Source organism: Haliotis rufescens, unplaced genomic scaffold, assembly GCF_023055435.1.
Source record: "Haliotis rufescens isolate VD_foot unplaced genomic scaffold, xgHalRufe1.0.p SCAF_13, whole genome shotgun sequence".
Lineage (NCBI taxonomy): Eukaryota > Metazoa > Mollusca > Gastropoda > Lepetellida > Haliotidae > Haliotis > Haliotis rufescens.
This window is the reverse complement of record NW_025963813.1, coordinates 22,841,132-22,854,792: the sequence shown is the minus strand read 5'-3', so window position 1 is coordinate 22,854,792 and position 13,661 is coordinate 22,841,132. Positions and strand designations below refer to the sequence as shown.

The following is a 13,661-nucleotide window of genomic DNA, read 5'->3' as shown; positions in this document are numbered from 1 at the left end:
CCCAGTATTCTTTTGTCTTTATGTTCTAGGAGGCTCCTGACAAGGTTACCAATTCTAATCATAGATAAAGCACAAAGAGCGAAGTCGCATTCAAAGTTTATTTAACATAAAAAAAAAGATAAAAAAAAGGGGACAAATCCTTCTCAACTTAACTATAACCTACCTAATATTCCCCCTTCCCTACCTACGTAAACCAATTCAACCTTCTTACTTAAACTTGTTCTTCTTTACCACCCCGCTATCTTAACTCACGAAAATAAAATGTCTATAAAACAAACCTATTCAATCTCTACTCTATTTTTCCCCCACCCATACTTCCTAATCTAATATCCCAACAAAAGCCCTATAATAAATAATAAATGGTCCTGATTCAGGGCGCGGGAGCCGACTGTATCTTACCAGATACTGGTGAGCGACGACTGACAATTCCCTTCCCAGGATAGGCTTATAAAGCCAACACACGGACCATGTGACCAGGAAAATGGACACAACCAATGAACACGTTCTTTACATCTCGGCTCTCCCAATCATGTCTTCCACCTAACCAGCATGCAAGAAGTGTGGTACAGTCACGTCTTCCCAAACACTAGGCCCGCGTGGGCATAAGCTGCTACAAAAAGGACTACAAAGATAGGTACTACGTCAGCCGTTCAACTCCCCTTAAACTAACCCACCCACTATGTTCCTAAATATAACAATTTACCCACAATAATCCCCAGTTGACCACAATTTAAAGTACATCACTTACAGAAAAGTACGCATGATGCAATAATATATACAACCATCTTCAAGAATTAAAATTGAGATGATTCAAGCTATTGGGAAACGATGACATGCATCAACCAAGTCAGCAAGTCTGACCTTACGATCTTACAACAATGCTCAAGCTGTGTCAGTCTCTCCAGGAAAAGAAGCAGGTGGAGTCAACAGCATTTCACATGCTCCAAGCTGCCTACACATGTTGGCATGTTGAACAAAACAGACATGTTGATGCTCTTGGTGATGATGATGATGTCCTCTAAGTATGTAGACAAATGTTATTGATATTATGTAATATCAAAAACAAAATATATATGTAGTTGCACCTTTTCATGGGCTAGAATGTATTGTATTCATGCAGTTCTTGTCATTTCGTCTTCATACATGCATCGAGATCGAATGTTCTAAAACAACTGATGTTATTTTGGGAACACTTTTCCTGTTTGTAATTTTGATGACACAGCAATCATATTCAATTTGATAACAATGAATACCTTTTTTATAACCTTTATTGTGCCTTGTTTCATGAATAAAATTATATATAATTTTGTTTTGCAGCTCATATCTTCAGGAAGTCCAGTGTCGCCCATGAAGTAGGAGGAAACATGGACCGACACTTGAAAGAGATTAAATGAGTGAGTGATTGAGTTAGGTTTAACGCTGCTTTTAACATTATTCCAGTTATATCATGGCGTGTCAGCTAAATGTACAGCCCGAAGTGATGCAGGTCACAGACGCTTACTACTTGGGTGAAAGCCACAAGCACGGGTATGGTGCTGACAAACCTAGAAACATAATTGGGGTGAATCGGGATTCGAACCCACAATCATAGGTTCCTGGCGTGTCCAAGGAAGACAACTCTGCACAGCGAATCGTGGCGCCAAAGACGACTGAGCTACCTGTGCCCCCAAAAGACTAAATGACAAAATAAAGGCTGTAAAGCAGGGGAAATGTAGATTAGAGTATAGAGTACAGGGACTCGAGTTAATGTTGTGGGTGGTTGGGTGGGTAAAAACAAAGAGACAATGAAATGTTAATTAAAGATCAGGACCCGGTTGTATCAAACTTTAATGATGCATTAACGTGTCATTAAACCTTAATTAACTAATGCATCATTAAATCCAGTTGTACTAACGTTTTAATGACGTCGTGGTGTCATTAGCGCGTCATCAACTTAATGAAGGTTCTTGGGCATCATTAGCGTGTCATTAAAAACAAACATGGCCGCGAACATATTGTTTGAACGTTTAGGACGCACAAGGAAAGACCGTGTTTTCAGAAAACGAACTCAACACCTCGAATCCATGAGCGATGAAGAAGTAAGGGCACGCTACCGTTTTGGGAAGGCAAGCATCAGATATATCTGCGATCTTGTGAGAGATGAATTACAGCCCAAATCTGCAAGATCGCACGCACTTAGTGTTGAACTACAGGTAAATGTCGTCACTAGAAACTCAGCTAGTTTGAAATAAACATATTATTATAGCGCCAAATTTATAGCGGCAATCTTTACAATGAATGAAACGCACTTCTACGTGGGTCAGCTCACTGGTCTGTGTTGGTAAAGTCTTATGTGCAGCCTAATGATACCAACCTTGTAAATATATTTCACAATTGAAAGTAATGTAAATTCATGGATCCCTTTCACTTCACTCCAGAAAGATACGTTTTCAACTTGGCGTTGTCAGCCATGATCAATTTCTTAAGGGGGGGTTACTCTAATGACTTAAACTAAATGTGTCGTGCACACTGAAGAGAACAGTTTTGCGTGTTCGATTCCGGCCAAAAGAACCTTTTAATTAATTAAAGCATGCACATCTTATATCAATAATTAACACTTTACTAAGTGAGACATAATGAAAACGCAGCCAAATAAATAACAAAGTGGATATAAGTATTATGGAAATATTTGAAAATTTGTCAAACCTATCATTAGCCTCTTTATAATCATTTTATCAGGTTCTGGTAGCCCTACGTTTTTTTGCAAGTGGAAGTTTCCTGCAAATCACTGGCGACACAATAGGGATAGACAAATCAACAGCCTCATGAGTTGTGAGGAAAGTTTCCCTTGCCATTGCGTCTCTTGTGCCCAAGTTTATTACCTGGCCGTCCGAGAGGGATATAGGCGACATTAGAAAGGAATTCTACAATATATCTCGATTTCCTGGAGTCAATCGGATGTATCAATGGGACACATGTACGGATACAGGCACCATCAGACAGCGAACCTGCCTTTGTCAATAGGAAAGGCTACCATTCGATCAACGTTCAAGCAGTGTGTGACAGCCAAGGTGTGTTAAATAATTTTTTATAATAACAAATCAAATGTCACTGTTAAACCTGTGCATGGAGCATACACGTCCTCCCTTCAAAGTCACAAGGACAATATGTTTACGACCCTGACACCATTCACGCTGTTAAACGAAATAGCTATCAGACAAATCTTTCAGCATTTGTTGTTTAACGCCGCGATCAGCAATGTTTCAGCTATATTGCAGTGGCTGCATTATGAACCAAGTTCGATGGTAATATTGACTTATATTAACATTGACCACATTTGTCTCATTCTGTAGGTAAATTTACTAACTTAGTGGCGAGATGGCCAGGCAGTACGCATGACAGCCACGTGTTCAAGATGAGTAACGTGCGGCAACACCTGGAAACACACCATACGACTCTACAAGACGGCGTTATTCTCGGTGACAGTGGATATGCATGTCGTCCGTATTTGATGACTCCGTATCTAAAGCCATCTAGCCCCGAGCAAGAGCGATTCAACTCTTCCCATAAAAGAACAAGGTCAACCATAGAAAGAGCATTTGGGTGGCTCAAACGGCGTTTCCATGTTCTGCACAGTGAAATCAGGATGAGCCCAGAGAGAGTTTGCACCATCATTGGTTAGTTTACTAAGATAATAATATACACTGTAACGATGAAATAAATTTGAAGATAACCGATATATAAGTGCTAACACCAGTGGGAAACACTCATTCATATAACATAAGAATCGAATGATAACAATACTGTAGACCCTTTAAACAATCATACTATATTTCACAGGTGCTTGTGCTGTGTTGCATAATCTGGCGATAATTAATATTCTTCGTGAACCCATGCTTGATGTTGATGGAGAGGACGACAGTAACATTGAAGGGCAATATACAGGTCCCGAAGATGGACGGGGCATCCGTGATTATATCACAAGGCACTATTTCACTAACTGAAATGATCAAACTGTCTCTGCTTTAATATAACTATACAGAAGAATGCAGAGATACCATCTGTTGTCACTGAAGAAAATAGTTGACAGTGTTCGCAGTATGTATTTGCCAATGCGTGCAAATATAATTTTTACAAATATTTAACCAAAATCTTTTGCGTGCACTTTTGTCTTTTCGTGTTGAATCAAAGGGATATAGTTTCCCAGCTTTGTTTAACTAAAATTTAGATTACTGTGTAAATATTGTCCAGTGTACACAGTGCACATTTCCCTTCAGAAAAAATACAGCTAAACACTACACGGATACAATGAGTTTGAATTTGTTGCACAACGCCAAGACTTCACGGTGAGCATGTAAGGTTCTTTGTGTATCTTTAGCAATGAGTCTATCACATTAATTTTATTGAATATGGTTTACATAAATTTCGTCGAAATCATGTATTAACTGATCGGCTTATCTCATCAACTCATCGTTATTGACAGCTACATACGTAAAGAGCACCCAGCAATCTACCGAAGTGATATGTGTTTGGTTACTTGTATGTAGTATAAAGTAGAAGATGGATAACAATTTATTAGAATTGACATTGTTAGTTATCTCCCGTTCGTTCAACTGAAGCTATACAATATACAACACAACACTGTGTAGCACACTATCAAACTAATTGTATTTTAATGAACTTTTAGTAACATTTCAAACATGAGGATGTCGTTTTCATTCATGGTGCATCAAGCTATCCAACTCCAATTGGAGCTTCTTGTTCATGAGCTCAGAGTACATGGTTTGCTGAATGACTTTCTTTTTCTGCTCAAGCAAAACCTCATACTGCAGTCTGGTGATGTCATCCTGTTTGATCTTTCTCTTGGTGACACGATTTGATTTTCCCCCAGTCTGGACCAAAGGCCTGAAATAATACATTGTTTTTGGATCATGCGAGTCTCCGTGTGTATATACAGTGAATGTTACGCTATATACGCGTGTGTTAAAGGCCAAAATTAGTATGAGTGTTTCAATCTAAGGGATGGGCGAGTAGAGAAAAGGACTTGGCACTACATGTTTGTTAGCATTGCTGCAAGAAGTAAGATTCCAGTATTAATTAACAGGACATACTCTTCGATTGTACTAATGTCGTCATGTAATGCAGATGCGTCGACAGACAGTTCTCCTTCTGGGTAGATCTGTGTGCTGGAACAACTGGGCACAGACGCTTCCTGAGTAGGGACATCGCAAACATTTTCTTCTAAAGCCCGTGCTAACAGGTGTAAAGTCAAAGGAGAGCCAATTACATCGGCGACTTCCTGCACACACATAAAGTTTTTTGCACACTTATTGAACATCAGTTAATAATATAATTAATATTTTTACACTGTTAAAACGGGAGAGGTACGGCACCAGGGTTATTATCATTTGTTTTATTACCAAAGGAAATGATATATTAGAATTGTATGATATATTTGTGTGATGACACGGCCTATTTTATGTCTGCAGCCACCTTCAGAAAAATGACTGCTATAATGTGACATATTTTTTCAACCAATTTTCGTTGTCATAAGAAAATTCTCTCATGAAAAGTATAAATGCTTCACATAAAATTTGCATTTAGAGACGAAGAATGTCAAGATTTGAACTTAACATCGAAAGACACAACATGAACTTCTTGGTTTGGAATAGGGGTAATGAGAGTTGCCCCCCCTTCTCTTTCCACAATGGCTGCCTGTCGGAGAACGGATGAGAAATACCATTTCAAATGTAAATATGCACTGTGTATTTTATCACACGCGGCAATTTAATTGAAAGTGTTGTCAAAAAGGTTGGTTAAATGTTCTTTTTTCATTTCCTTTTGATTAATGATCATCAAATCATGTGCAATACCCGATTCCCCATAGCCTTGTTCAACGTGTATGAACAGCTGATTAGGCTACTAGTTCGTTGTATCATGTAAAGTACTTTTTTAACACTTACAACAGTTTGTGTATCGATATTTTATTGAATGCAGGCGACATACCCATTTGCATCACTAGATCGTCCGATTCGATGCCCGTGAGTCCAGTGAAACTGGGACACTCCTTGTAAATGTCCACTATATTTTCACTCGTCGTGGAAAGTGGGACAATACAGGGCCCTCCCCCGGTCTTCCTCATGTCCAGCTGTCTGTTACTGAATTCCCTTTTGGCCGTCTGGTGCATGTTCGTCCATTTTGTTTTTATTTCTTTTGTTGTACGCTGACAAACACCGAGAGCGTTAACTTTGGAAGTTATCTCTGCCCAAATAGCCTTCTTTCTTTCGTGGGTGACGGTGCTACACAACTTACTGTTAAGTATGGAGATGTGTTTCTCCACCAACTCGGCAATAAGCTGAATTTCGGACCTGTTGAAATTCTTGTTTCTATTCCTAGGTTTAGGTGGATACGATGCCATTTTGACAGACGACCGGAAGTAATGCGTACGTGTTTACGTCAAGGAATTGTGGGAAATATTTAGGGGAAACACCAAATTTAATGACAGGTTAATGAAGCCACTTACATTAAGGCATCATTAGATAATGATATGCTAATAAACGTTTGATACAACCGATTTTAATGATGCCATTAACTAATGGTGCATTAAGCATTTAATGTATCATTAGGGTTTAATGTAGCCATTAGTTAATGAGGCTTTGATACAACCGGGTCCAGATTTTTATACAGGACAGTTGTAAAGGTTATTTATTACATTTGTTTTTTAAACAATTTTATTAGTTACTTCTAAATGTTTTGTAGGAAAGTGTTTGTGTTCATTTTTGTCAAATGAAAATAAATTTTGCTAATGTGGCCAAGTCAAGTTTTAAGTATTTGTACATGTAAGTTAGATCTTTTAGATGTTTCATTATTGCTTTAAACTTTACATACAGTACACTACAAACACTACAAACACTAAGAGTTATACAAGCCCTGCGCCCTGCATTATAACAATAGCCACCTTACTAGGTCAGGCCAGGTTCTGACCCATGGGCTTGCATTCTGCATAAGTTTCTTTTGTCTGTTTACTTTAGTTTCTCTGGTCAGCTTACTATCTATCTACTGTGTATTTAGTTTTAAAGGTTTCTGTCAGGCATATCTGTCAGGCAGTCTAACACATATGTTTCAGGAGGTCACTTTGATTGGTATTTAATCATTTTCCTTATTATCAGCCCCTTGCTGAATGTGGATGTTAAACATTGGGTACATTCATGGAATTCGATCTTCGTGTATTGAGGATTTCATTATCCAGGTTAGGTTATTTTGTATGTGTATTTCATATACCGGTTCTGTATATGGTCTTGTACATATTGTATTTCTTAAGAGGTGTGAGGTTAATGCATCAGTGTACAAATAAACTTAGCTCATAGTTAAAGTAAAGTAGGTATTTCAACTATCAGTACAGTTGGTTGTATGTGGAATTTAATTCATCTAAATCTTAACTGTATCGTATTGCATCTATTCAGTATGTTATCTAGTTAAATACTGTATTACCAGTATAAACTTTACTAAGCTAAAATATTATTTAAAGATTTTCTAAACCTATCACTGTATGAATGTGGTATGGAATATGTATGGGACATTATTAGTATTGTCAAGGTTTTATTTCAACTTTTTATAGAAGTTGTAGTAGTATAGGTATTGGGGGTTCTGTCGCAACACCACTGGAGCTGGATTTATATACCAATACTGCTACTACAGAGGGAATTTTTTATGTAAAAATGACTATGCGATTCAACGATAGTCATGAGATTCAGCTAAATTGACTCTAGCTCACCAATACCTGGGGCCAATCAATGTTGTCATTAGTTCAGATGAGCCTAAATGGTAATGAAAATATTCTTTATTATTTTTATCAATAAAGCGATATTCAACATTTTTATTAAGTTCTTCGTTCATTTTACTAGGAGACTAGACTATATAACTACACTCTTCTTGGAAATTGATAAGAAACAATTGATAACCGTATTTGGTTGGTTTGACATCACTGATATAATAAAAACCTTGTGGTAATTCTATCCATTTAATAGCTTTTTCGATTATTGCGTTGTAATTCTCCATTATTAAATATTTATGTAAGCATTTGTCTAAAGTAAGTAAGATAGTAAGCAATCTATTTTTAATCTCCAACCAGTTCTTTGGTTTTGGCACGGAATAATTGATGCGCTTGTTGCCTCCCCTGTTCTATGAACTTTTTTTTCTCGTCTTCGCTAATACCACTGGTCTTACGATCTTTTGATCGAATCTCATGCTTCATTATGTTGTATTTGGTGAGTTCCGACAGCACTAAACGAAACTCCTCCTCGGATATCTTACAATCGGCCATTGCTGTTGAAATATGATCCTCAATGGTGTTCAACTTTGCTTCGGCGAGTATCCGAATCTTATCGTGTTTTAATGCTTTCTTTTGCAACCTACGAGAAATGAATTTTATCGTTATTCCTGCCAGTCTCCAGCCACTATTTCCATGCCGAGCACGATAGGCGCGGCGATTATAGTTGATAATAAACCAACACCTGCTACACCGAGTCCCATGCCAGCTGCTACAAGCGCGGTGTCAACTCCGTCCAGAGCATTCACGGCTCTGCGATACTTTTTATACAATCCAAGTCTCAACTCCCTATCCTTCTCTATTCGATGTTTTATGTCACTTATTTGATGTAATCGAAATCCATCAACAGTATCCATCTTTTCAAATGCTTCATCGAGCGCCGGATATAAACCCATAGTGTATATTACGGTCATATAATAGTCTTTAATTGGTCTTGCTTAAATGTTTTGAGAGTATACATCAACCTTATCAAATGTATATTATACGGCAAGAATATCTTAGAAAGAGAAATGCTGTCACTTTTAATAATTTGGACCCCCTCGAGGGTTGCAACGGGTGATGCTCCGATATGAATAATACTGCAACGTTGATGCTCGTGTTTCTTTTGCCATTTAATCGATAGACCTGGTAATATTTCGAAGGCATCTACCGGTGCATCTCCGAACAAGACTTCAATAATAAGAGTAGAAATATTAGGTATTGCACTCAAGTTAACTTTAATATCACTGAATTCTGTAACCAAATTTAAACTAACGTTTTGGATTGCCGGACGACTATATAACATATGACCTGGGTTTTCTGGCAGGGGAGAGACTAACACACTTTTTCGTTTTGATGGGATATAAGCCGCGAGTACGATCCCACTATTTATTATCTTAGTTAAATTATGTGCCTTACCCATCATCACATACAGTGGGGTAATGACGATATTAAATAGCCACTCAATGTTTGCTTCGACCATAGTCCATTTATTATCATCGTTGTGAGTAAGGTTGTACGAAGTGGTTTTTTTAAGGAGTCTACTAACAACGTCGACATCGCTTAAATCTTCTAGATTACCCCTGAATGTAACTTCTTTCCGCTTGTATACATTATCTTGTAAGTGTAAAGCGTATAACTTACCATCGGTACCGGGTCTACCAAATCCTTCTATGTCTCCGAGATCGGAAAGCGCAAGTGTATTACATTGTCTGAGCGTTCCAGGGCCCCGTTCCATAAAGCGATCTTAGGGCTAAGTTGCGATCTTAAATTTTTGTTACGATCAGTCGCCCGTTCCACAAAGCAATCTTAACTAAGAGAGTTGTAAGTTAAGATCAAAATGCTAAGTTGCCCCAGACCAACTTAGGATTGCTAAAATCGATCTTAAATATTGTACCATAACAACAAAAATGGCGACTTTTATTATGGTGTGCAAGGAAATGCGTCGTCTGCTAAACATGACCACGGGAGGCCACTCCAAGGGAAAATTTCGTATCTTTATGGCTGAAGATTCCGATCTTTGTTAAGATCGGCTACTTAAGAACTTGTAAAGTTACAATCACCCAAAGATCGCTTTGTGGAATGGTTGTAATCTTTAGCTAAGACAATTTTAGAATCGACGTAAGTCTCTAAGATTGATTGTAGTTATGATCGCTTTGTGGAACGGCGCCCTGGGCCTGATGAATCAACCATTATTTATAATATGGAGTGTTACACTTAAGTGTCCTATATGTACAGGTTGGTGTTTTACATCTAATACAGAAATTTTGAGGTCTGAAATAATACCCCGTTTTATTTTTTTATACTGTAATGACGAGAAAGATTCCGTTCTACCGCTATTATATTTTTCATCTTTCACTGGAACAGATCTGAGCAGAGTTGAAGGACTTTCAAGTTGAATATTATTCGTCGTGCTTATTTGATCAAGATGGATGCACAACTCTTTATAGGGAACTAAATCGGGTAATGTATCTCCCTGATTTGATGACTTGTAGAATGTGTTAATTCCGCGTGAAAATCCAAGTGTAACTGATAAGTTCGTTAAAATCTGTACATCCTTTTCTCCAGAGTCGAATTTCAGTATCCCATTCGACTCATTTTGTGTGAGACTATTTCCATTAGGCTTAAAAAATTCATCATTGAGTGAGCATACACTGTAATACCCATCAGGTATAATTATGCGAAAGTCATCAATATTAATGTTTTCACCTAATATAAACATCTCATTATTACCTCTTGCAGCATTTATATTGGTCCACCGCGGGTAATACGTTACATCGCATAGGGCGACTTCAAGTTGTCCAGCCGAGTTATCGATAGTATGAAGCAGTTCAATAGACTGACCATTTGTTATTCCCGGGATTGTGACATACATATTAAATATACAATGATACTATATCATAACTTAAATATGAAATCGAGATACATTACTAAGGCGACAATTTTTTTATTTCTTGGTTTACGGATGCGCCGCTCTTTCAAAATGTTAAAAAAATAAAATAATGAAAATTACCCTTTTTTTATTATCGCCGATCTTTTCGACAAAAAGTTCAAACAAAAAAAAGATTTCATTCCCTCGGCGAGCGTAAAGCAAAGGGAAGTCACTCTGATATTTCTTGCTGGGATCCTTCTCTAATACCATCAAAGCTTGTCAACGCAAAGTGCAGTGGTGACCAGTTTAACTATTTCAACACTGTTGGCCGTTCAAAGCCACAAGTCACACCGCACGGTAGACCGTCCAAGTCACGTCAAAATAGTTTATAATTATATTAACCTACTTGTCATATCATTCATTTATTAAATCTATCACATTTCACAATGTCTGAAATACGTATTCAATTTGATTTTATCATTTTTTTATCTATTTTTTTATCTAGAGATTAAAAATGTATTCACTAGACACTATTTCCCGCAATGTTATTGAAAATAAAATTCTCGGACACACTTCGACAACGGGTCCTCATCGAACTTGTCAAACAGCAAAATAAAAACGTTTCACCTGCTGAAATAAAATCTCCAAAAATATATCTATAAACGTTGCCAAACTGACATCTTAGTTATTATTTCCAACTTTTCGTGCGATCGCATGTAATCGTCAGTCAAATGACATCTCGCCTTTCGTTGCCTCGATTTCTCGGCTCGGACACGATGTCTTAATGCCAAAATATATGCATAAGAAATCTTTGTCACAGCTCGTTACTTAGCTCTATGCATCCATAAAGTTCCATATTTTTAATAGAGATCGCGATTTCATGCTTAAACGTTCAGAATATCATGATTTAACCCAAACCTTTCGCCAAAGTCTGAAAATTACCGTTGCCGTAATTTGATTGGCTGCCTTAGGTCACGTGCTTAAATTTGACCAATCACGAACCTTGTAGCAGATTTTTTCGGCGAAACAATCTATAAGTTTTTTTAATGTATACTGACATGGCAGCCTTTGACCCATGTGTTATTCATACGAAGCTTTAAAAACGGAGGTATTTCCTCATGTTAGTGAGGGGACAGCCACTATCATCTGGAAATGGGTGATGACAGATATTATTTGTGATTCTTTTTAAAATAATGTTCCAACAACGTAAACAAATGAAAATAAAAAAGAAATGGGTAAGTGGATTTTATTAATTGTTATATTTGCCGAAAAAATCGTTAAATTTGCGCTTCATTGGTTTCTTAATCCGGACGTTATGAATGTTTTAGCTTACATTTTTTTTATTTAAAACGAACTTTATTTAATTGTTAATGAATTATTTAAATAATGTAATACACATAACTTTCATATTTATAAACAATAGGATTAATTAGACCTTTCAAATAGTGTATGGCCAAACATGTAGTAGCAAAGATGTTAATTTTAGCAGATTATTTCCTTGATAAATGTTGGTTTCATCTATCACACAAGAGTCTCTGAGAACTTGGTGTCACAGCAGTAATCTTCTGGTTGGCTGGTTTTGAAAGAGTTAAACGTTGCCCATGCTGCCAAAATAGCAGCGTCTTTCATGCATTTCCACCCATGACATGAATATTGTTATGTTGCCATTTGTGCACAAGCTGAGTGCCAGGGATATAATAAAATGTTCTTGAAAAATTGAGTTATTTTACTTTTGTTACGCCAGGATATTTTTTTTCATACCTACCTAACATTTGAGGACAAAATTCAAGTAAAAAAAATGTGAGAGCTTTTTTAAATCGGCCTGCCTCACATTTGAAATGAGTTTGAAATCTGTAAACCAAGAAATAAAAAAAGTGTCGCCTAATCAGTCGATTATAGTAACTGCCTCTGGTTATGATTTTTTTTGTTAAATTCCCTGATATCTTTGAAAAGTACAGGGTCACGGCAACTGGCGATAAAATGGTGCACGATTGGTTTCACAATCCGATGCAATTTTGGCAGAATCAGTTAAACTTTGCCATATGGTGTGCCACAACGGGATGTGGCGTATCTCTTTATTCTCCAGGATTTTAACTAAAAAAGGCTGTTATATCATTTCACGTGTACTATCAGATTAGACGTATACTTAAAGAAATTAATGCTCCATTACCGCAGAATGGAGCGTGGAATTCCACAAATAATCCGTATAATAGGTGGGCATTCGAACGTATTTGTCAGGAATTTAATGTTTCTACGAGTAAAGATTGGCGTATTAAAGGAGCAAACCATGGTCTAGGTGTTCCGTACAGCGGACAAAGAACTGTTAAAGAAGTCAGCGATGATTTAGTTAAAAAAACTCATCAACCATTCAATCCATTTAAGTTGTTACAGAAAAACAATCTTTTTGTAAGAATTCATAATCTTTATCATGGCTGGGAACTTTCGAGTAACGATTGGAGAAGTTCTCTTATGAGTTTTAAGGGTGGTTTGGCTTATATTGTTACAAAATTTATACAAATGAACGATACCGCAAACGCTTGGAATGAATTTCTTAATGATAAAACAGAAAATAATTTTACTAACCCAGGAGTTGTAAGATTTGATGAATCGATAAAAACTTATGTATGGGCAATTCTCTGTGCACAATCGCAAACACGAACGTCCATTATCGGTACTGGGACGGCGCTCGATGCGCAAAAACAGTTTGTCGCAAACGTGGAGGACACCATTAATTCACCAGTTGACATACCATCGTCTATAAAGCTTTATCAAGATGTATTACAGTACGCTCAATCCAAAGTGGACTACGTTAATGCGCCGGGGCTATACATGTCTCCTAGTAATATGCAACTTAAGATCGGTGAAATGATAGGTTATAATAATAAAATTGTTATTGCTACCGATCAACAAAAACCAGGTATACATTCAGATATTAACGTCGAATTAATAACGCAAACAATCACAGGCGAAACGGGAATAGTCAAGCCACAGTTATCTACTATC

The 13,661-nt window shown here is 37.2% G+C and overlaps 2 protein-coding genes across 8 annotated transcripts in view; both read right to left on the bottom strand.

Annotated features, from left to right (window-relative positions):
- Positions 1 to 13,661, bottom strand: part of LOC125378613 (protein LZIC-like) — a 202,425-nt gene that overhangs the window by 91,610 nt on the left and 97,154 nt on the right. The window lies entirely within an intron of this gene.
- On the bottom strand, positions 4,626 to 7,612 carry LOC125378614. 2 transcript variants are annotated; one of them, XR_007220392.1, is made up of 2 exons: positions 5,091 to 7,612; positions 4,626 to 4,884 (listed from the first exon to the last, which is right to left on the bottom strand). XR_007220392.1 is itself a non-coding variant. In XM_048394325.1 (2 exons), exons 1-2 carry the CDS (start codon positions 6,395 to 6,397, stop codon positions 4,742 to 4,744), a joined length of 555 nt encoding a protein of 184 aa, XP_048250282.1. In that variant the 5' UTR covers positions 6,398 to 7,601; the 3' UTR covers positions 4,626 to 4,741. The 2 variants fall into 2 exon arrangements, 1 of the variants encoding a protein (XP_048250282.1); XM_048394325.1 differs by having other exon boundaries at positions 5,986 to 7,601.

Excerpts from the sequence above, each read along its gene's own strand:
- LOC125378614 (XM_048394325.1), bottom strand. The coding sequence starts at position 6,397 with ATGGCATCGTATCCACCTAAACCTAGGAATAGAAACAAGAATTTCAAC. Across the intron at positions 4,885-5,985 it reads CGATCTAGTGATGCAAATGG|GCCTTTGGTCCAGACTGGGG; the intron begins GTATGTCGCCTG and ends GTATTATTTCAG.